This window comes from Leishmania donovani, chromosome 14, assembly GCF_000227135.1.
Source record: "Leishmania donovani BPK282A1 complete genome, chromosome 14".
NCBI lineage: Eukaryota > Euglenozoa > Kinetoplastea > Trypanosomatida > Trypanosomatidae > Leishmania > Leishmania donovani.
This window is the reverse complement of record NC_018241.1, coordinates 267,088-289,327: the sequence shown is the minus strand read 5'-3', so window position 1 is coordinate 289,327 and position 22,240 is coordinate 267,088. Positions and strand designations below refer to the sequence as shown.

Genomic DNA, 22,240 nt, shown 5'->3' with positions numbered 1-22,240 from the left:
GTTGTTGTGTGTGTGTGTGTGTGTGTGTGTGTGTGTGTGTGTGTGTGTGTGTGTGTGTGTGTGTGTGTTGGTCTGTTTATGGTTGTCGGTTGCGTATGTATCTCCTTCGCCGCCCCATTAGCGCAGGTGTCATCCTCTCATGTAGCTCTAGTAGCTTTCCTTGTAGTTTTGTGTATTGTTCCTTGTGTGTTGGCTTTTGCGTGTTTTCTTTTTGCTTTTCTCTCACGTCCATGCCTCCCCTCCCGGTCCCCCGACGTTCTGCCAAGGCTCGCCGGCGTGTCGATCTCTGTGTATGGGGTCGTGATTCTTCACGCTTGTCTTTTCGCTTTTTTTTTGCTGCTGCTGTGTGTGGCAGATGCGGCTGTGTGTACCGGCGCATGCATGTCGGATGCACTTGTGAAAGTGTGTGCAAATATGGCAGCGCGGAAAAGACTATGAGAAACGCCCTCACACACACGCACACACACACCAACGCGATTTGTCTCACTTTTTCCCTCTCTCTCAGCCCATTCTCCGCCCCCTCTTCTTCCATGTCCTCTGTCCTTTAGATGTTGTGGTGGTTGTTGGGGGGGGGCGGGTTTAGTTATCTGTGCAGCGCTCCTCTCATCCGTCATCTCCCACTGTGTATCTCTCTCTTCTACCCTCCACCTCGCGCCCCACCCCACCTCCTTCTTTTTTTCTCGTTTATTTTTCTTTTGCGTCGCCGAGTGTCCGTGAGGTGGCTCAAGCACACACAAAATGAAATGATTGAGAGACACGCTGGCCGCCTGTATTCTCACCCTCTCTTGCTGCTCGAGTGGTTTCAAAGGTGAGTCGAGCCATCATGCACGCTTGCCGCGCACGCGAGCGTCTTTTTTTTTTTCCTTCCCTCGTCCTCCTCTCCGCTTTGGCCCGCCACCTCCGCGCTCCCCTCATCCTCCGGCGCACACAGGCACGCTGACGGAGGTTGCCGCTGACGCACAGCAGACACGCCTGGCCTTTATTCTTCTTCGTGCCCTTTCGACCCTCTATGCTCATTCATTTGTTATTGTTCATCTTCCTAGTGAGCGCGCCGCTCCTGTTGTTGTTTTGGCGCTTCGTTTTTCGTTTCAGGCGCGAGGTTAGGAGGTATCCATGTGCATAGCCTTCTTCTCATTCGCACCCCCCTCTTTTCACGTTTTCCCCATGTAGTCATGTTGACGCTTAGCCTCTTTTGCCCGCCCCCCTCTCGGTGTGCATGTGCGCACGTGCGTGCGCCCGCGCCTGCATCTCTGTGTCTATGCCCTAGTTGATGCAGTCGCTAATCGTGGTGGTCGTGGCGGCTTCGTTTTTGTTTTTCCTGCTTCCCCGGATTGCTGGGCACGCACGATAGTGGGCAAACAGTGGTTCATCGCTGTCAGCGAAAAGGAGCGGCGCGCCACTGCATCTGCGAGGTGTCTTGTGCAGCGGTCAGACTGCAAGACGACACGATGCAGCAGTCGTCGGGGGGGGGGGTGTAAAGAGAATCCTTCATGCACCGTCTCGCGTAGAGAAAAGAGTAGCGGTGCGAAAGCCGTCCAGTCGCCTTCATCTACGCGCGAAGTCACCCGACCAGCGCGAACGAAGAGGGGGAAAAGGGCGAATCAGCTCATGACACGGGCCTCGATCCCGCTCAACGGGGACTTTCCTCAAGCTCCTCTGCGGGTGCATCTGTGCGCAGATGAGCGACGGTGTGTGCGCCGGCCTGGCGTTGGTTTTGCTTTGGTGTGGCGGAGCCCCAACGCTCTCAAATCTCTCCCTCTCTCCCTGCGCTCATGCGTATATGTGGATGTCGATGCATTTTTTTTGTTTTTCACGTTTCCCGGCCTTGTCGTCGTGGTGGTAGCTCGTGCACGCGCTCCGGCACACACGCCAAACCCCTTCCCCGCTTCGCTTGCTTTTTTTCTTTTCGGTGTGTCAACGCCGTTCAGCACCTACCTATCTTTTTCTCCGACAGTGCGACATTCTCCGTGCACGGCTTCTCTCCACTTGCCATCGCGTGTGCGTGTCGAGTCGCGAGCACCACTTGACTGCAGCAACCTTGCCGAGTGCTGCATCCATCTGTGCGCACGCAGCCCCTTCACCTTCATCTGGTGAGCTTCCGCGCGTCCGCGGACACACGCTGGCGCCCACGTCACCATGGAGACAGTTCGCGGATTCTGGGATTGGGTAAACGACTACCCGCGCAACTTCAAGTCCGAGCACGGCCGCGACTTCCTCGATAGCTACCCCGACTATCCAGTGTACTCGACGATCGCGTTTCTGCTGGTTGTCTTCTACCTGCCGGACTACATTGAGCGGCACAGCATCCGGCTGCCTATCCGCTACCTTGTGGCAGCGTGGAACCTGTTTCTCTCGGTCGTCTCCACCTATGGCACGATACAGGTCACCATGCAAATTCCGTACCTGCTGCGCACGCGCACCTTACACAACACCATGTGCGAGCTGCCCATCGCGGACGGTCGTGATAACAACCTTGTGTCGCGTCGCGCCGCCATTGTTTATGCGCACCAGCAGGGGCTCATGAAGCGCGGTGTCGTCTTTAAGTGGCAACGCACGCCGGCTGACATTCAGCAACGCGATGCAGAGCTCTTCTACGACGGCCCCTCCACGTTCGCTGTTGCGATGTTCGGCTACCTCAAGACACCCGAGCTGCTCGACACGCTCTTCCTCGTGCTGCAGCGCAAGCCCGTCTCCTTTCTGCACTGGTACCACCACATCGTCACCGCCATCTACGTGTGGCTGTCGTCGTACATGCCAATGCCGAGCGGCATCGTCTTCTGCGCCATGAACTACTTCGTGCACCCCTTCATGTACTTCTACTACTTCCTCGTCATGATGGGGCTGCGCAAGTCGATTCGCCCCTTCGCGCCGGTGATCACGCTGCTGCAGGTGCTGCAGATGTTCATTGGCATGTACATCACCGTGTACACGTACTTCCAGTACTGGCTGGGCCCCGAGTACAGCAACACGCTCTTCTTCAAGCTCTTCGAGGTGGTGCTCAGCAACGCCTACCACGCGTACTGCAACGCGAAGAGCGTCGTGACGACTGGCGCGCTGGCGTCGCAGGTGCCCGCGTTCGACATGTCTGACCGGTTCTGGGGCTGTGACAGCGACCCAACATGTATGCGCATGGGCATGCTGATGTATGGCAGCTACTGCGTGCTGTTCGCGGTGCTGTTCAAGGAGCTGTACCTGGACAAGCGCATACACGAGAACAGCCTCGTGCTGGCGCGCGCGCACTGCTCAAGCGATCAAGCGAACTGAGGCGGTCAAGAAAGAGGCCTAGTGGACAGATACGAGGAAAGCCGGCTCGCATTTTTTTTGTTTGCAGGTGAGGCTCGGCGTATTATGTGTGCATGCGTTGCATGTCCGGAGAGTTGGTGGTTGCTAACTGGCTGCTAAGGGGCACCCTTAAGGTTTTGTTGTGTTGTTCTTGCTGCAGAACGTAGGAGGGCTTCTTGGAAACTTCAGGGTCATCCCTGTCTGTAGCTGCTCATCACGGGGCAAGGACGGCGCAGCGCCTCCCACATATGCACGCGGACAGACGCCTAACCGCAAAGACGAACGCACGGAAACTTGCGTGCAGGGTAGCTTGGCCGTTGCATACATCTTTACGTGGTTTTGCGGTGGTTGATTTTTTGTTGGTGTTGTGTGCCTTCTTATATTGTTTCGTTCGTGCGTGTATGTGCATGCGTAGAAGTATGAATATATATGTGTGTTTATGTGTGGTGCTTATTTTTTCCCCTGAAGGCTCATGTCGCACCAGCAGCCTGTCTGGCGCTCGTTTCGCGATTTTTCTTCGCCTATTCTCTTCTTTTTGTAGTTTCTTTTTTTTTGTAAGTATTATATATGTAGTCTGCCGTTTTCATTGCTGTTGTTGAGGTGAGAGGTGGTACTCTGCGTTGATCTGCTTGATCAATCCCAGCACATCGCGCTCCGCAGAAACGAAACGCGGGCTCTTCTTTCTTGAATGAACATGAGGGGCCTCTGTTAGGATCCTCTGTTTTTTTTTCCCCCTCAGCTGTGGACGGTCCCTCTCTCACTCTTTGATATTACGCGACGCTCTAAAAGCTCCGAGCGTCTGTGTGTGGATGTGGGTGTCGGTATCCGTGTGTGGATACGATGGTGCCTGTTCCTCGTCGTTATCATGTCGGTTGGTTTTGCTTTTCGTCTTCCGGCCGCTCCCCCATGCTGGCAGTGGGCTCATGTGCACATCGCTTCCCCTCCTCTGTTTCTCTATCTTGGAGTTGCTGTCGCTTGAAGGCCTATTGCTTCCTTCGTTGCTGAGCATTCATCTCTGTGCGTTGCTGCTCGCCTTTCAGGTGTTTCGTTCTGGCATCGAGCCTATCCGACAGGCACCAGCGCACACCCACAAACATGTGCATGAAGGCAGAGCTCTCGGACAGCAACCATAGTTGGTGCAGATTATATTTCTTTTTCTGCTAACGCTTGTGACCTATCCTGTCGATTCCATGTGTATGATATGCCATCCTGCTTCGCTCAGCTTCTTTTTGTAGCTCTGCATGTGTCTCTGCCGGGCGCACCCCTCGCTGTCCTCGGCACGCGATTCTCTCCCTCACTTACCCCTCCACGCTATGGGTGCTTCCTATTTGTTGGTGTTGATTATTTTTTCGATCCTTCTATACGCTTCTCCATCCGCATCTGTGCTTACGTGGCTCATGTTTATCTGAGTACCGTTGCTCGTGTTTTCTTCTTTACTTGTTTGTGTCTCCCGCGTCGCGTCTGCGGTACCCGCCCTACTCTCCGCCTGTACGGCACCCTCGGGTCATCACTGCACGTTTCAAGCCCTTTGCCGAGTCGGTTTCTTTCCCCCACCTAACCCCACACACACACACACTTAACCACGCACACCTTCCCTGTCATCGGGCAGTGGCAGTAATACGCCGTACCTGAGTGGCTCTGCAGCCTAGGGGAGGGGAGGGTGATGGGTATCATCCACAGCAGCGCTCGCATCCTTCACTTTTATTTTTGCTTTCTCTCTGTAGAAACCCCCTCCTGCCCCTTAAGCAAGCGACTGCATCCACAGGCAGCTTACGTGCGGAGTCGCGAGGGCTGCTTTGCTTGCTGGTTTTCAGTTTCCGTTTGGTATACCCTCTTGTGTGCTTGCCGGTCTTCTCCGGCTTCTCTTCGTGTATACGTTCACGTGTCAGTGTGTGGATGTGCAGGAGGAATGCACGCTCGTGTGTGTGTGTGTGTATGTGCGTTGGTGTTGCGTCACGAATCGCGTGCATGGGACGTATGTAGCGCACCTTCAGACCCCCACTCGCCTCTGCGTGGAATGGTGCGTCAGTCGGACACAAAAAAAAAGAAAGCAAAAGCAACCCATGAACGGCGTCCCACCATCATCTTTTCGGTGATGCAGTCGTACTGCGCATGCCGTCCCCACCGACTGAACTTGCAGCAGCGGAGATGCACACCAACACACAAGAGGCAAGCACAGCGAAAGAGAGAGAGAGAGGGGGGGCGCAGAGACTGCGCGACGGAATTTTTTTTTTCCTTTCAGCGTGCCCGCTCTGCCATGAGCATGACAGCAAAGATTGCGGATGCACAGCCGTAGTTCGCCCTGGCCCGGCTGCACTGCGGCTACGCCAAGGCACCAGGCCAATCAGCGCTGTGGGGCGTCGTTGAGCTCATTGCCATTCCACCGCATGCAGCGCAGGCTCAGTCCAGGATCGCGCCCGGCATCATCGCTGCAACGCAGCGAACGCAGAAACGCCGCTGGGGAAAGCATGCCCATGACCGCACGTCTCCTTCGGCACAGCGCCAGTCCAGGCCTGTCCGCCGGGCACTGAGACTCCGCCAGCCGTGCCCGAGGGGTAGGCTGCAGGCTACCTGGCTTGCCCCATAGCGAGTGGGAAAAGGAGGGGAGGGCACTGGGCCGCGTGATATTGCGGGGTGAGGTGGCCGGCATCATCAAGAGTGCCGCTTCTGTAATACGAATAAAGAAGTGGTATTCGCGTCTGTGCGAACGGGCATGTTTGTGCGTGTGTGTGTGTGTGTGTGTGTGTGTGTGTCTCTGTTTCGATGGCAACCCCATGAAAAGGTCGACTTGTGTTCATGGCTACGTGTTTAGGTCTTGTGGACGACGGCCCCCGCTCGCAGTGCCCTTGCGTGCACGACATTGAAACACATAAGCACGCAGGTGCTCACCTGCGCATTAATTTTTTAACTGTTACTACTTGTGCTCTTTTTTACTTTGATGTTTGTGGGTGTACGCCTCTGTGGAGCTCGGCGCGTTCCCCATGAATTTCGACTCCGCCTGTCTGGGCACCTCTCGGGTGTACCACCGTGTCACAGGTACCCGCGTTTTCGCTTTATATGTATGTATGCGTACCTTGAGGCTTGTGTCGTGAGCACCATCCTTGCGCATGCGCCAGTACATGTATGCGTCATGTGACCATCTCTTTGTATTCGTCGTTTTCGCTTATTCGCCGGAAGTGGTGCGTGTAGGTGCATGCCTTTGTTTTCTGTAGATGGCTGCTCTCACGCATGACGCTTTCCTTCTCAGTGATGAGGATGTTGCCTGGGGCACCGAGGAAAACGAAAAAAAGGCGAAGACAAACTCGCCCGCCTGTGAAGGGCGCTGCTGCTGCCTCGACGTGTTCTTTTCGCGTGTATGTGAGCTGAGCCACGCATCATATGTGTGCACGGGCACACATGCGCAGGCAATTCAGCGTAACCGGGCCCCGAACTCAGCGGCGGTCATGGCTTTCGCGAGAGAATGCGCGTTGCGAGATGTAAAAAAAGGCGCCAGCACGCTTTTGCTTCGCCTTCCTCGTCTCTCCCTGCCCATCCCCCACCCCTTCACGCACCATTTTGCTTGCACTCGCCTCTCCTTCTGGGTCCCCTTCTTTTCACGGCGACCCTGCATCGCCGCTGCCGCGACGCGTCTCGTTCTCCGACACACATACACACACACACACACACACACACCTATGTTGTAAGACGAGTGCTCCTACATATATCAATCTTCGTCCTTTTCTTCTCTTGCTGTCCCATCGAACCCTTGTCCTCTTTTTCTCCTCTTCCTACCTCGTTTTGTGTGCCTTTCGGCGCACCTGTAGTCTGTCCGCTCTCTCTCCCTCCCCTTCATCTCTCATCCTCCGAAAAACGCCGCATCGTCTTCCTCGCACGCGTGTGGTTTCGTTCCAAAAAGTCGGCGCCGTTTCTTGTGTTTCCTTCGTTTTCTATCTATCTTGTGATTGTCAGGCTTTCGCGTGTGTGTGTGTGTGTGCGTATCTTGTTTGGTTCGTGTATCGTACGCGTCTGGCGTGTTTCCAGTTTTTCGTTTTCGGTCCGCACTGTGTTCTCTCCCCCCCCCCACACACACACACTTCCCTTCCCTTCCCCAGTTGTCGAGAGCCCTCCCAGATAAGCCAGTGAGGGTTCCGAAAAAGGCACGGAAGCGCACGAAACGGCACACGCTCTCAAAGCAGTTCAAATCCCCTGAAACGGCAGCGAAGCACACTTTCCGAACGGCCCTCCTCTGCGTTCATCCTGCCCCCTTTCTTGTACTTTTTCTTTTAGTGTTCTTCACATCTCTCTAAGAGGCCCGCTTCCCCTCCCCTTCCCTTCCACTTAGTGGCTTCCTCGTGGCTGCTCCCCACCCCTCACACACATAACGCACACTCTAGCACTCACGCCGTGAGTGTCTTGGTATAACGACCCCTTTCAGTGCTCCTGTTGTTTCTTCTCTTTTAGCAAGCTTCACCATCTTTCTCTCTCGCTCTGTTTCCGCGCAGGCGTCCCCCCCCCACACACACACACGTGCGCGCGCACGCAGACCGAGCTTGTGAAGCATAGCCAATAGAAAAAAATGGACATTCTCACGCGACACTTGCAGGCCATGGCGGATGCCGTCGACTTTCCGTATATGGATCGCTGGCTGGAGGACCATATTGACATTCCCATCGTCGCCACGGCACTGTACCTGATCCTCGTCCATGTCGTGAGCAAAACCTTTATGAAGAACCGCCCCGCCTACAACCTGCGCACCTTGAACATCGTGTGGAACTTGCTTCTGTCCCTCTTCTCCTTCGTTGGCGCCTACTACTGTGTGCCGCGTCTGTACGAGTTGGTGACGGCGCCCGCGATCAGCGGGTTAGAGCCGAGCTCGCTGCGATATGTTGCGAACATGACGCCAGCCATGCGCCGCAACATCGTCATCCCGCCTGGGTTCCGCGAGGGTGTCGATGCTGTAAGCGTCCGCGGCTCCCTGGACACGTCGATGTGCGTCTTCAAGGATGACATGTACCGCCGCAACATCTCGGGACTCCTTTGCCTGGCCTTCATGTTCAGCAAGATCCCTGAGATGCTCGACACCGCCTTCCTTGTCTTTCAGAAGAAGCCCGTCATCTTCCTCCACTGGTATCACCACGTCACCGTCATGCTGTACTGCTGGCATGCGTGGATGTCATCAACCAGCAGCGGGCTGTGGTTTGTCTGCATGAACTACGGCGTGCACTCCATCATGTACTTCTACTACTTTGTGGCGGCCTGCGGGTACAGCAAGCTGGTGCGACCTGTCGCCCCGCTCATCACCTTCCTGCAGATCGCTCAGATGGTGGTCGGCAGCGTCATTGCCGTGTATGTATTCTACATGGACCAGTTCGGAGGCGGTTGCGACTGCCGCTCGTCGAACGCGAAGCTGGCATTGATGATGTACGTCTCCTACTTCATCCTCTTCACCAACTTCTTTCGTAGTCGGTACATCAAGAAGAAGCCGAAGTCGGCCTCACCGTCGGCGCTGCCGGTGAGGTTGAACAACGACTACAAGAAGTACGAGTGACGGAAAATGTTTTGTTTTTCGTTCGATGGCAGAACAGCGTAGCGGGGAAGCGAGGTTGCCGGTAGCACGAGCGGTCCAGTAGTGTTTCCGCGCACGAGTATGGTCGCAGTCGTTGTCGTCTTGTTGTAGCACAGTTGCGAAGGTGCCCGTCTTGTCGTGCCTCGGCGAGGACGAAGCTGTCCTGGGCCATGGGAAAGAAGTCCTTCGCGTGGCGGCTCCTTCGGCCTGCACCTTCACGGCATGGCACCCAGACACATTGGGCGCACCCACGGAAACAGACACATAGGCAGGAAAACGAGGTTTGTGGGTGTGTGCGCGTGTGTCTTTCTTCTACATGTGTAGCAACGGTGGTGGGGAGGGGAAGGGTTCGGGGGAAACACCGAGCGGAACGTGGAGGTGAGACGCGGAAAGGCAACTGTCGATGACGATCGTGCAGGGGTGGCACATGAGCTTATACGGCAAGGCAAGGCAGAAGGCCGTGATGGGGACGCCTGTGACTCGTCGTGGGCCTTTTCGACAGACAGACAAAGAAGGGGAAGGCAGAGAACAGAGTGGTATGGGCGCTGCTGGCGCATCAATCGGCTGCTGGTAGAGGGGAAAGAAGGACTGCGATGGAGGGAGCTGTTCATATGAGCGCGTGCGCGTGTTGAGGCAGGCAGCAGACCCATTGCAGCAAGGTTCCTCTTGCTTGCGCTCCTTCTCCTGCTACTTACCTGTGCCCATAATGTGTGTGTGTGTGTGCATTGGTAGAGTCTCGACGGGAAAGGAAAAAGGGAGTACCAAAAACGAACGGTGGCGGCGAGGGCAGGACTACGGTGACTGCCAAGACTAACGACATTCACGGCAACACGCAGAGAGAAAGAGGAGTGCAAGCCGAAGCGGTTCGCTCACGCGAGAGGGCTTCAGCACAACATCAGCGCGTGAGAGAGGTGGGCGCTGGTCCACCAGTCACAAGACACCAGCGAACATGCACGCATTCAACGGCCACGTTGAGTAGGTACCAAAGGAGAACTGTATTGTTTGTGACCTCGAAGCGAGCAGTCGTTCAGTACACCCGCACGCAAGCGAAACACAGACGAAAAGGCTTCAGCGATTTGCGCGCCGCTGGTCGTTGGATGTGCTCTTGCATCGTGTTGTATGCATGCGCGTGCATGCCAAGGCACGGAGTCGTGCGTTCAGCGGTGAACTTCCCAGCGCCTTTTCAGCAATCGCCGCACCGCGGCCTCGTCTCCCTCGCTCATCGCGTCGCCTTTCACTCCCCTCTCACGTTCGTGCGTGCCTGTGCGTCTGTGTTTGCTTCTTTATCGGTATTGTTGCCTTCTCGCTTGGACCGCCCACGTCCGCCTGCTGCGCCGTTCGTGTGCGTATGCATACGCGCGTGCACATGTGCGTGCGTGTTGGGGGGAGGGGGGCGTCTGAGCAAAGTACAGCCGTGCGAAGTTGGAGTTTGCCGCCAGTCGTTGAAATGGGTTTCGAAAGAGGATCGGACACAGCGGGGCACGGGAAGGTTGCGTTCGCGCGAAGGGAGAAGGGAGGGGTGGAGGACGGCGAGGCTTGGGCGAAGACAAGTCAGGATTGTGCGCGCGGAGCCATATGCGCGCACATGCGTGGGGCGGAAAGCCGTATCCCTTCACCACCACCAAGACCACTCCCCTCCCCGCCCCTTGTTGTTTATACCGTTCCGCAAGCCGTCGATGCCCAGTGAAAGTGGCACAGACCTGCCGCCCGTCAAGCACACAATCGCCCCACACCCGCCCTTCCCCTCGTTCTTCTTCTGTCGGTCGGCCTGTAGTGGGGCCTATTCTTCGTCTTTTCCCGTCCCTGCTTTGTTCGTCGTCGCTGTTCCTATAGAGTGCGCGAAAAGAAGACGCGGCGTTGCTCTACATGCATCTCGCGTTGTTGTTGTTTTTTCATTATGTTTCTTCAGCCGCGCGGGGCTCGACAGATGAACATGTGAAAAGACCCGCTTGTATCTTTCCTTGTCTTTTTTTTGTTTACTATTTCTCTCTCCCCCTCTCTCGCACGAAGACAATACATTTGTGCTTCGGCATTATAGCATGATGCTTGCGCGACACACACATACATGTGTGTGTGTGTTCGCGTAGCCACAAAGTCTTCGCCCGTGGTGTCTATAATCCTGTAGGGTACGTTTCCGATTGCTTTATCATCGTTTCGGTGTAGTTTTTCTTCTCGTTTAAAGTGCAGTCCGCGTCTTTCTCATCGTCGCGTTCGCGTGAAAGTGTCGTCATGCGGCTTCCCGGTTTTGTAAGGAAGCAGGCACGCCGACAGCTCACTGCGCCACCGGCGGTTTTGAACAGATGGCACTGTCGACACGGATTGCGCAGCAAGAGGGGCTCCCCACCACCGCCCACAAGTACAAAACACACTCGAGACAGCGTGAGAATGTCTCATGGCCCATCTCGCGAGTAGCGTAATGCCTGCGTAGGCTCTCTCCCACAGAAGATGCTGGCGTTCTGCTCGGCCAGTGTCCCGGCGGCATTACTCCCATTGCAGCGAGTGGGACGTGTTTGTGGCCCTGGTCACAAGGTCTGTCTAAAAGGATCAATGTGACCCCGCACGCTTAGCGTCGTCGCAGCGGAATTTGTTCGCCTAAATGTTGGCGGGATGCTGAGAATTGCATGCGGGCTAGCAGGCAGTGGCAGGAGTGCCCATCATGCTCTTTTCATCGCCTCATCGTCTCCCTCTCTTCCCCCAGTGTCGCGGCATTCTCGCTGGCGCTCTTTCAATCTACAACGCTTGCCATTCTCTCCGTTGTAGCGGTGATTCTTGCGACTTTCTTTTTTTTTTCACGCTACTTTACGTTTTCTTCGGTATCTTCGCGGCGAGTTGCTTAGGAGCGTTGTGGGCGTCTGTGTGCACGTGGTGTGAGGTGGTGGTAGGGCTATGCTCAAACGGCCCATCTTGCGAGTGTCCACGCAGGTGTGCGGTGGTGCCCGACAGCGGCCACTCTTACAGAACTCCCTCGCGCTGACGAACTCATGGACGCAGACCGCCTCGCACATACGCGCATGCTACTCTCTTGCGCGCCTTGAACTTTCAACCTTCTCCTATTCCCTTCTTCTCGCTTTTTGTCTTCTCCCGTGCCCGCCTCTGTGTGTGTGTGTGTGGGCACTCTTCGTGGTTTCTTGCTCATTACCTTAGGGCATCAGCACCGGAGTGGGAGGGTGCGAGCGTGTGTTCTTGAGCGTGTTATGCCAATTGCCGGGCCTCGCATGCGTGTAGTGGAGCCTCACCTATACACGCATGCAAGCGCAATGATCCACACAAATCCATGCTAGGAAAAATGCGCGCGTGCAGCAGGACGAACCCATGAAGTCCATCCCAGAAGACCGAAACGGCGTGCCGCGCTCTCTTGGCCTTTCTTTGCACCATTACTATCACCCATCCCCGATGATAGAGGCGGGCGTATGGCCTTGAGCTCAACACTTCGAGAATTTCTCTCAAAACGGCTGCTGCAGCTGCGGTTGTTTGCCTGTTACTAACGAAGACGCACAGCCGCATGAGAGGCAGAAAAGGGTGAGGAGCGATGCGCACCTCGACACACCGACAGGAGAACGGCCTTTTCAACGTGTCCGTTCTCCGCCGTGCAACCAGGGTGACACGCCACTCCTACCCCCTCCCCCCGGCCCGTCACAGGCCCCATCGCGTGGTGCGAGGCAGCCGGTGGACACGCCTTACAGCAAAATGCCGACCCGGCCATCGGAGCACGGCCCCTGCCTCCAGCGCTACCCGCCCGCCTCGCAGGTCGCCTCACAGCCGCTCCCCCATCATGCCGGGCGCACGTGCTGCATCCCTCCCCCCTCTCGGCGCGGCACAGGTTCCCGGCACCGGTAGGCAGCCATGGCCGCGTGGCGTACGTTGGAGTCGCGCAGACGCTTTACCCATCATACGAATCGTGCAAACGCGTTCACGGTCGCATGCAGCTCCAACGCAACGCCATCCCACGGCCTCACCGCCAACCTCAGTGGCGCTAAATCGCACGGAGCCCACGCCCTTACGTCGTAGGTGCTCGACACTGTCACCACCGGAAGTGGCGCGGTGGCTGGCACGGCGAAGGGGCTGCTCGGCTTCCTCCCCACAATGAGTGGGGGGTGATTTTTGGGGGAGGGGGCACCGGACCCTGAGATGCCACGCTGGGGTGTCTCCAGGTCGTGCGGGACACACACAGGAAAACCAACAGAAAACGAAGAGCGAGCGGTCTCGTCTCCTTCCCTTCCCTCCCTTGCTCTCACACTCTCATGATGTAGATGGCAGGTGTCACACAAGTGTTGTTAGTGTGTCCATTATCGGGAATGATGCAGGCGATGTGGCAGTGCAGTTTGTTTGTTTTTCGTGTGCTCCTGTATCTCTCTCTCCTTTGCCCCCTCCCCCCCCGCTGCAGTGCCCTTGTCTGCTGTTTGCGTGGTTGATACGGCGCAGATGATGGTGGAGTGGACACCGTTGATGTGGTGTGGTGGTATTGGTCGTTGCTGTGGGTGTTCATCTCTGTCGGTCTCGGGTGCCTGCACCTCACTGCCTGCGGTGTGAGTATTCTTATCTGCTTCGTGCTTCCAGGGGCATTTTGTAGGTGTGCGTGCTCTTGTTTTTCTTCACTCCCGAGGTCTAAGCGAAGCACACCAACGGAAGAAGGAACGAAACCGTGTGCGTTGTTGTGGCTCTCAGCGGATGTGTGCCGTGTTCTTCGTGTGTGCGTGTGTTAGTCGCTCGCATCTTCCGCGGCTCTCTTTGAATCACCTACTCGCCATCTTCGATAGTGCCTCGTTTCGTGCGGCGTTCTCTCCAAGCTCGCCGATACGACGAACAAACACGGAAACGCCGCCGAGGCGGCGACCGCAGCCACAAAGGAAAACGTCACATCAACAGTTCACCGGAAAGGCGCACAGGGAGGGAGGCTCGTCTCCAGAGGGGGGGGGGTACAAGTTGCTCACGCAGCCTCCCTTCCCTCACCTTCCACTCTGATGCTTACTCCTCATGGGCCTCGGTTGGGGTGGCGCTGATGTAGAAGGCGGATTTCGATGACGCACGAGTTTGCCACGGAGTGTCCGAAGCCTGGCGGCGTGTGTGTGAGGGACGGAATGGTGGTGGCGCGTGGGGCGGGCAAGCGCAATGCTCGAGGTGCACCAAGCGCCACCCCCGAGCCTCTCTCGCCCTTTTTTTCTCTCTCTGCATGTGTCTGCTAAGCTGCCGTTGCATCTGCGAGCCTCCCTGTCCCTCACCTCTCCACCGCCCACCCCACCTCATCACCGCGACTGCGCAAGGAAAACAACAATAAAGGTGGTTGGCTTTCGATCGAAGGGCGCAGCGCTCATCACACCATATCTTCGGTGAGCAATCGAAGCACAACGAGAGACGACGAAAAAAAAGGGGGATCAAAGACGACATCAGGATCGCAACATTCCAGCAGCCACCATCACCACCATCACACACGTCAAACCCGCATCACCCTGTGGCAGGCTCTGCGCGTACGACGTGTGTCCTCCTCGACCGCTCTCTTGCTTTCTGTTGTTGTGGGCTTTCTCCCTTGTGCGCTCTGGCATCCTTTTAGCTGTGCTCACGACCCGTCTCTCAACTAGTCGTGGCCACGCACAGTCGCACACGTACGAGAAAATAACATTCCAAAACAAAAATAAAGAAACCAATGGAGTCGGCTGCGCCGAGCAGCACCGTGACTGCCACGTCGCTGACGGCGTCGTCACCCTCCCTCTCAAATCCTTTCCTGTGGGCCCACCACTACATCACTAGCTTCAAGGGCGGCAAGGCACATCAGTGGATGTGCGCATCACCCCACATTCCGCTCCTGATTGTTGTCGGCTATTTTTTGCTCGTACATGCCGGGCCGCGCGTGTTCTCACGCCTGCTCGGGGGCAAGCCGGTGCCGGGGCTGGCCCCCATCGTCGCAATTTGGAATTTGTTCTTCAGCATCGCATCCACGATCGGCTTCTGCTACTGTGCGCCGTTCCTGTTTCGTGTCTTGACCATGACGAACCGCGAACTGCCGGGGCTCGCACCGAAGAAGGACCGCACAACGGGCGAGTGGGACCAGCACCCCCACGTGCGTGGGGGTCTGTTCACCTCTCTGTGCTACTGGAACCGCAACATCTTCGAGGACGGCGCCACCGCCTTCTGGGTCCTCACCTTCAACCTGAGCAAGATCGTTGAGCTGATGGACACCGTGTTCCTGCTGCTCAGGCACAAGCCGGTCCCCTTCATTCACTGGTACCACCACGCCTCCGTCATGCTCTTCTGCTGGCACGCGCATGTCTCCGGCATCAGCAACGGACTGGGCTTCGCGGTGATGAATATGTTGGTGCACTCCATCATGTACTTCTACTACTTCATGTGCGCGTGCGGGCAGCGTAAGCTGGTGCGCCCCTTCGCGTCGATGGTGACCCTTCTGCAGATTGCGCAGATGTTCGCTGGGATGGCGCTCATCCTGTACACGACGCGGCTGTACGTGACGCACCCCGGAGGCTGCGACACGAGCGCTTCGTCGCTGGCTTTCGGCACGGTCATGTACCTCTCTTACATTATCCTCTTCGTCAAGCTTTTCCGAGACAACTACGTGCTGAAGAAGCGCGACGGTTGCGAGAGGCGGCGCGATACGAAGGTGGGCTACTAGGGAGAGGAGCGACGAGCTGAACCCGAGGAGAGAGTCGGCACAGCAGCACACCCGCCAGTGTGCGACTCACGGAAGCGCCCGAAGCAGCGGCAGCTCGCATGCGTGCTTGTTTGTGTTTAGTTTGCACATGGCAGCGAAATGAAAAAAAGGCACAAGGAAGCGCAACGGTACATGTCTCCTGCGGTGTTTCGACGGCTTCTTCTTTTTTCTCGTGTCCTATTCCCCTCCCACATCATTGTTTTTGTTTTTGCTTCTTCTGACTTGCTTTCGAGCGTATGTGTACAGGCTGTGATTTTGTTGTCTACGTCTATATATATATGTGTGTGTGTATATGTGTACACATATATGTATGTGTTGATGTCCATGTGTACATATGTGCGTGTATTTTTTATTGTATGCCTTGTTTCTGCCTAAAGGCTGTCTCTTCTTTCACTTTATGCGCCTCCTCATTCTTTCCCTCCCTCTCCGTTCGGGTTTGTTTTTCTGCGGCGGTGGCGCATGAGGCGTGTGGTGTGCGTGCGAATCGTGTCTGAGCGCGAGCCCTTTTTGTTTCCTCTGGCCCTTTATCAGTGTTGCCATCCCCTCGCTTCTTTGAGAGAGCGTATGCGCGCTCCTGCCCAACGCTCATGCTTGCGCATGTCGGTGTCGCTGTTATGCTCGTGGGATGATGCGGCTGCTATGCAAGTGGCTCTCTTATCACGGGTATATGTGCATGTGTTTTCGTGTGTGCCGGCACCACGTCCTCTCCTTTATCTCGCCCTCGCCCCCGTTTCTGCCCCCTCCCTCCCCACACACACATGCTTATACGTATATACGCATACACCCTTAGCTCTGCATCCTTCCTGTCCTTTCATTCACGTCCACCACCACCTCTCCATGTAGTCTTGTACTTACCTCTCCTCACCGCTTTTTGCTTTTTGTGTTTTGTTTTCATTGAAGGTGGTAAAAAAAAGAAAGCGCGTTGGTGTTTGGAGTCACGCGCGCATGTGTGGGTGTGTGTGTGTTGTTGTTGTTGTTCTTTTTTTGGGGGAGGAGGGGGGGTTGCTCGGAGGTGCTCATTTCGGCTGTTGTTTGGAGGAGTTGGTTTCCTTTTTGTTCTCGCCCGTTGCTCTTGCGTTTTCAACTTCGATGAGATCGTAAAGCGGCAAAAGCAAGCGAGGGAGGGGGAGAGAGCAACGACGCACGCGGGGAGACGCCACGTAACAGAATGAGATAATGGCCCCTTTTTTTCTCTGTCTACTGTCCTACGCGCGATGAAAAGACCGAAGAGTGCCCCAGAGGACGGAAAGCGCAAGGAAAAGTGCGTGTCCGCGCTCTTTTTTTTTTCTTCGCTCTCTCCCACTTCTTTTTTTGCCCCTCTACTTGAATTTCTGTGTGTCTGCTCTCTCTCTCTCTCCCTCCCACCCATGGGACCGCTGAGTGCCGCCCGTTCTTTCCTTTTTTTTTCGCACATATGCATATATACTCATGTCTTGGTCTGGTGAGAAGGTCAACGAGAGCGTAAAATGGGGTGGTGGTGGCAGTGCTGCCTGTGTCTGTGTGTGTGTCTTGGGTCGAAGTGGAGCGAAGGAGGTGCATGGGTTGCAGTGTGAAGCCGTTTGTGGGTATAACGACCTCCCTCCACCCGAGCCTCTCTTCACTCTCCTTATCCCTAGCCCTTTGGCCCCCCCCCTCCCCTCCCCCCTCTCTCCTCTCTCTGCCTCGCGTACCTTACTCACGAGGGCACAGCATCCGCGCTTGCGTAGATCGGTGCGCATCTCTGTACGCACGGGAGAATGCGTTCGGTTTTTTATCGTTTTTTTTTCTATGAGCGGATGGTGTGAGAGGACCGCCTGTGAACTTCTACTTTGCCGGTGTTGTTTAACGACATTCCCGGAAGCAACGCGCGCATTTCTGGTTGGAAACTCCAAATCGAGACGAGTACCGTCGACAGATCGCAGATCCCAACTCTGAAAAAAAAAATAATACATGTATACGAGGAAAAGCGCAGGAGGCGCGCAAAATATGCCAGTTTGTATATGTATATATGTGTATGTGTGTTTCCTCAGGGACAGCAGTGATGCAAGGCAACTTTTGTCTTCCTCGACGCCTTCTCCTGACATATCATCACCTTCTCGGCTTCTCTCTCCCTCTCTATCTGCCCGTCTCCCAAACCACTTCACTGACACCGAATAATCACAACCAACACGCAAAGGCACGAACACAGCGGCGACACCAGCACCTGTTCGCGGAGTTTACCCTCAAAACAGTAGCCGTCTCCGTATCCCTCTCTTTTGCCCCCCCCCCTCTCTCTCTCTGCGCCTCGGAAGTTTTGCGCAAAGTACTTGGCGAGCTTTCTCTTGCCCCTCTCCGTATCCTCAGCAGCAGCTCCCCTCGCTTCTCCTCTTCTATAAGGCACATAAGGCAACCACATTCATAACAGTGCGTATTTGTGGCTGCAAGGCGCACGAATACAAGCGAAAAAAAAAAATAACCAGTGGAAACGGCCGAAGCTTCAACCGAATACGTTTGGCATTGTCCTCAACTGTCTCGACGCATTTCGATTCTTCGACGCTGCGTTGTGCTCCCCACCCACCCCCCACCCCCCGCTGCCGTCAGTGTTATGCTCCTCCTCTTGTTTACCTTCACGTTCGTGTGAGCTCACCTTTGTGCTTGTGTGTGTGCGCGTGTATGTGAGGGCCTTCTGCCTCCTTTTTCTCGGTGCATTTTGTAGTTTGTCTTCTTGGAGATTCTTCTTCTCGTTCCTCTGCGCTTTCTGTGCTCTGTTTCTGTCCTCTCTCCATCCCTCTGCCTCCCCTGGAACATTACTGAGCGCGTTTCTTTTTCGTTTTTTTGTATACTTTTTTACGGTGTGTCTTTCTTAGTCCAGTCGGTAGTGTTGCGCTGTATTTTTGTGTTGCCATTTTTGTGGTTGCTGAGGGGGGGCTCTGTGTGCCCGTGGAAATACGCCTTGTTGCCTAGCATATATATTACACACACATATATATATACGCATATTTCTTTTTCGTTTTCCCTCTCCCCCCTCTCCACTCCAGTCCGGTCATACCTAGCCACCCACAAGGCCCCTCGTTCTTCCCTTCAGCCCTTTTTTGCTGCGTTCGTGGGGATTTGGTGTTTTGTTTTTCCTTCCTTACGCTTCTTCTTTTTAAATTTTACTTCGGGCGGGAAGGGGTCGCTCTCCGCATCTGAAACGCCCCCTCCCCTCCCCACACACACACACACACATAGCCACCCTCCTCTCCCGTGTGCGTGGAGCTCCCTCTTTTTTACTGCGTTTGTACGGCCCGCCTCCTTTTTTTGCCTCGTGGGTGTTGGTGGTGGTGTGCGTTTGTTTTACTGTGTGTGTATATATTTTTTTTGTTGTTGGGGGAAGGAAGGCAGGCAGGGGTCTCTTGACCTTCTCTCGTAAGCTTCGCTTTTTTTTGTTATAGCAGTGTTGTCTTCTCGCACGTTCGCAGACACACACGCACACGCACATCTTTCAAAAATACACACAAAAAAAAAACGAGCCCTCTCTAGGTATATCACAGCCGTTGTAGCTTGTTTATCTTGTGTGTGTGTGTGTGTGTGTGCGTGTGCGCGTGTGCTTTCTTCGCTCCAGTTAAAATAACAAGTGTGCTCGCCGCCGCCACCGTCACCACCACCCACTCTTCATCTCGTCTCCTCCGCTGGTGTTCTCCTCGCGTGCTTTTATTTTTGATATTTTTATCGCTAAATGATCTTTTTTGTTGTTTGTTTGTTTTGTTGTCGTTTCGTGTTTCAGCGGTGGACTGCACCTACGCGGCTCTCCTCCCGGCATCGTCAGCAGCCCATCTAACCACGTTCTTCACACTGGCAGATCGAAAAAAGAAAACGCATCACACACACACACAAGCACCTTTCTCCATCCCCTTCTCCCTCCTCCCTGCTTTACTCACGGCGCTTCTCGTCTTACATCTGCGTTTAGAATTTACCTTATATATATATATATATATTTGTTTTGTTGCGTGTGTACTCTTCCTCGTCGTCTAGTGGTGTGTGCGCGTGCGCGTTTTGGTTTTTCTTCTTTTTGTTCGCCAGCGTGTCTCTACTCCATTGTTAGCTTGCCTTGATTGAGTGCGCCCCTTCGTGTCGGCTACTCACCCCAGCCACTGCCACCGATCCACCATCCATCCCTCCCTCCCCACATTGACCTTTCCGTCTCTCTGTCGCTATCGTTCTACTCCCTGTGGCGCTTTCTCGCATACTTCAATTAAGCCGTTGCGCTGTGCTTCGAGAAGAAGATAAGCTAAAGCAAAAAAAAAACAAGGCAGCTCCGATCGTGCCAGTGCTTGTGTAGTTTCTCTCTTTCCGTCGCGAATCGCACGTGACTCTTTTTTTTTCTTTGCCCTCCCCCCTCGCCTCACCCGCCGTCCTCTGTGCCCCTTGATGTTCGAGATGCTCAATCCATTCCATTACCTTGACGACTTCCGTGGCGATGTCGTGTGCGCGTGGATGCGCGCAAACCTGGAGATTCCCTCCGTCGTCACCGTGCTCTACATTGTGATGGTGCTGTACGTGCCGCGCACCTTCATGAAGCACCGCCCTGCGTACAATCTTCGCGCTCTGAACCTCATTTGGAATTTGGGTCTGTCGCTCTTCTCCTGCTGCGGCGCCTATTACTGCCTTCCAGAGGTGTTCAAGTCGCTGTTCGTCTCTGAGTTCACTGTGAGAAATTTCTCAAGAGGTGGAACGGTCACCCTGCACGGCAGCTTCTACAAGGGTGTGTGCGGGTTGAACGCCGATCTGTTCTGCGATGGCCCCGTCGGCGCCTTCGTATGCCTCTTCATCCTCAGCAAGATCCCTGAGATGCTCGACACCGCCTTCCTTGTCTTTCAGAAGAAGCCCGTCATCTTCCTCCACTGGTATCACCACGTCACCGTCATGCTGTACTGCTGGCATTCGTACGCCATGAACATCTCCGGTGGCCTCGTGTTCGCTGGCATGAACTACGGCGTGCACTCCATCATGTACTTCTACTTTTTCATCTGCTCCTGCGGGTACCGGAAGTACGTGCGTCCCTTCGCCCCGCTCATCACCTTCCTCCAGATCGCGCAGATGGTGGTGGGGATGTTCACCGAGGTCTACACGTTATACCACATGTATGTATCTGGAAAGGGGTGTCAGTCGAACGCGACGAACGCACGCGTCGGGCTGATGATGTACATGTCCTACTTTGGCCTCTTCAGCAGACTCTTCTACGATAGCTACCTGAGCAGAGGCAAGAAACAAGGCAACACGGAGGCCTCCGCAGGGACTGGCCACAAGCGCAAGCGCCTCTTGTGTACTGGGCAAGCTGTGGCCACCGTTGAGGGGGTCTCTGACGACACCCGGAACTCTGATGCTGCGCCCTCGATGCTGGCCAAGCGGGTGCCCGATGTATACCAGGTGAAGAGGCGTCACTAATGCATAAAGGTCGGAAAGAACAATGACAGGAACTGCGAAGTCGCCACCCGCTATCCAGATCGTGAAATCCTGTGAGCGCGCTTACGCCAACGCATGTTCGGATCCGTTTCAGCAGAGAGGCGAGCTACAAACACGCGACTCTCTCCGCTTCGTCGCACGAACACGTTGGCGCAAGTCCTCATCCGCACGCATCCGCAACGCACATGTGCACACAAACACCCTGACAAAAAGATACATTTCACGATCTTCTCCTTTTGTCTCCTTTCCGTTAAGCTGAGCAGCCCCTTCGCCGTGACAGCCACCGCGCCACTTCCGGTGGTGACAGTGTCGAGCACCTACGACGTAAGGGTGTGGGCTCCGTGCGATTTAGCGCCACTGAGGTTGGCGGTGAGGCCGTGGGATGGCGTTGCGTTGGAGCTGCATGCGACCGTGAACACGTTTGCACGACTCGTATGATGGGTAAAGCGTCTGCGCGACTCCAACGTACGCCACGCGGCCATGGCTGCCTACCGGTGCCGGGAGCCTGTGCCGCGCCGAGAGGGGGGAGGGATGCAGCACGTGCGCCCGGCATGATGGGGGAGCGGCTGTGAGGCGACCTGCGAGGCGGGCGGGTAGCGCTGGAGGCAGGGGCCGTGCTCCGATGGCCGGGTCGGCATTTTGCTGTAAGGCGTGTCCACCGGCTGCCTCGCACCACGCGATGGGGCCTGTGACGGGCCGGGGGAGGGGGTAGGAGTGGCGTGTCACCCTGGTTGCACGGCGGAGAACGGACACGTTGAAAAGGCCGTTCTCCTGTCGGTGTGTCGAGGTGCGCATCGCTCTAGCGCAAGCCCTGACTTCCTTACCGGTGTTGTGCGTGCGCGCTGCAGACTCCGCCACCCCTCTCCCTGTTCGGCTGTCTCTCTCTTTGTGTGTGTGTGTGTTCGCCGTTGGAAGGTCTCATTCGCCGCGGTTGACCGCTGTTTTTCTGTCTCCGTTTCCTTTGACGGTGCCGTTTTCTGGTCCCGGTGTATGGAGGACGCGGCGTGGGCTGTGAGGTCGCTCTCCATGTTTGCATGTGTGTGTGTGTGTGTAGACGGAGGGGGTCGTTTCTCTTTGAACAGCATGACGAGCGCTTAAAAAGATAGGAACGAAGTGCGAGGGGGAGGCGGTCGGAACGGGTGACGAAGCGAGACGGCGCTCTCGTGGGGAGCTGCGGTGTCGGTCGAGTCTTCCCTCCGTGGAAGAGCGTGTCTACCGCATCTGCAGTAGCAGTGGCGGCAGGATGCTGTTGGCCGGGCGACGTGGCCCTTGCCGCTGAGGTAGCCATAGCTATGTGGCCACCTCCCTTCACCTCCGATACCACAGCTGAGGCGCATGAGCTCATTTTT

At 55.6% G+C, this 22,240-nt stretch overlaps 4 protein-coding genes across 4 annotated transcripts; all 4 read left to right on the top strand.

Moving 5' to 3' along the window:
* Window positions 1-2,136: 2,136 nt before the first annotated feature.
* On the top strand, window positions 2,137-3,264 carry LDBPK_140770 (fatty acid elongase, puatative; the record flags this gene model as incomplete). Its single annotated transcript, XM_003859398.1, has 1 exon — window positions 2,137-3,264. One exon carries the CDS (start codon window positions 2,137-2,139, stop codon window positions 3,262-3,264), a length of 1,128 nt encoding a protein of 375 aa, XP_003859446.1.
* A 4,573-nt stretch (window positions 3,265-7,837) lies between these two features.
* LDBPK_140760 (fatty acid elongase, putative) lies at window positions 7,838-8,809 on the top strand (the record flags this gene model as incomplete). The annotated part of the gene is made up of 1 exon (XM_003859397.1): window positions 7,838-8,809. One exon carries the CDS (start codon window positions 7,838-7,840, stop codon window positions 8,807-8,809), a length of 972 nt encoding a protein of 323 aa, XP_003859445.1.
* A 5,659-nt stretch (window positions 8,810-14,468) lies between these two features.
* On the top strand, window positions 14,469-15,449 carry LDBPK_140750 (fatty acid elongase, putative; the record flags this gene model as incomplete). Its single annotated transcript, XM_003859396.1, has 1 exon — window positions 14,469-15,449. One exon carries the CDS (start codon window positions 14,469-14,471, stop codon window positions 15,447-15,449), a length of 981 nt encoding a protein of 326 aa, XP_003859444.1.
* A 4,416-nt stretch (window positions 15,450-19,865) lies between these two features.
* On the top strand, window positions 19,866-20,873 carry LDBPK_140740 (fatty acid elongase, putative; the record flags this gene model as incomplete). Its single annotated transcript, XM_003859395.1, has 1 exon — window positions 19,866-20,873. One exon carries the CDS (start codon window positions 19,866-19,868, stop codon window positions 20,871-20,873), a length of 1,008 nt encoding a protein of 335 aa, XP_003859443.1.
* Window positions 20,874-22,240: the final 1,367 nt, after the last annotated feature.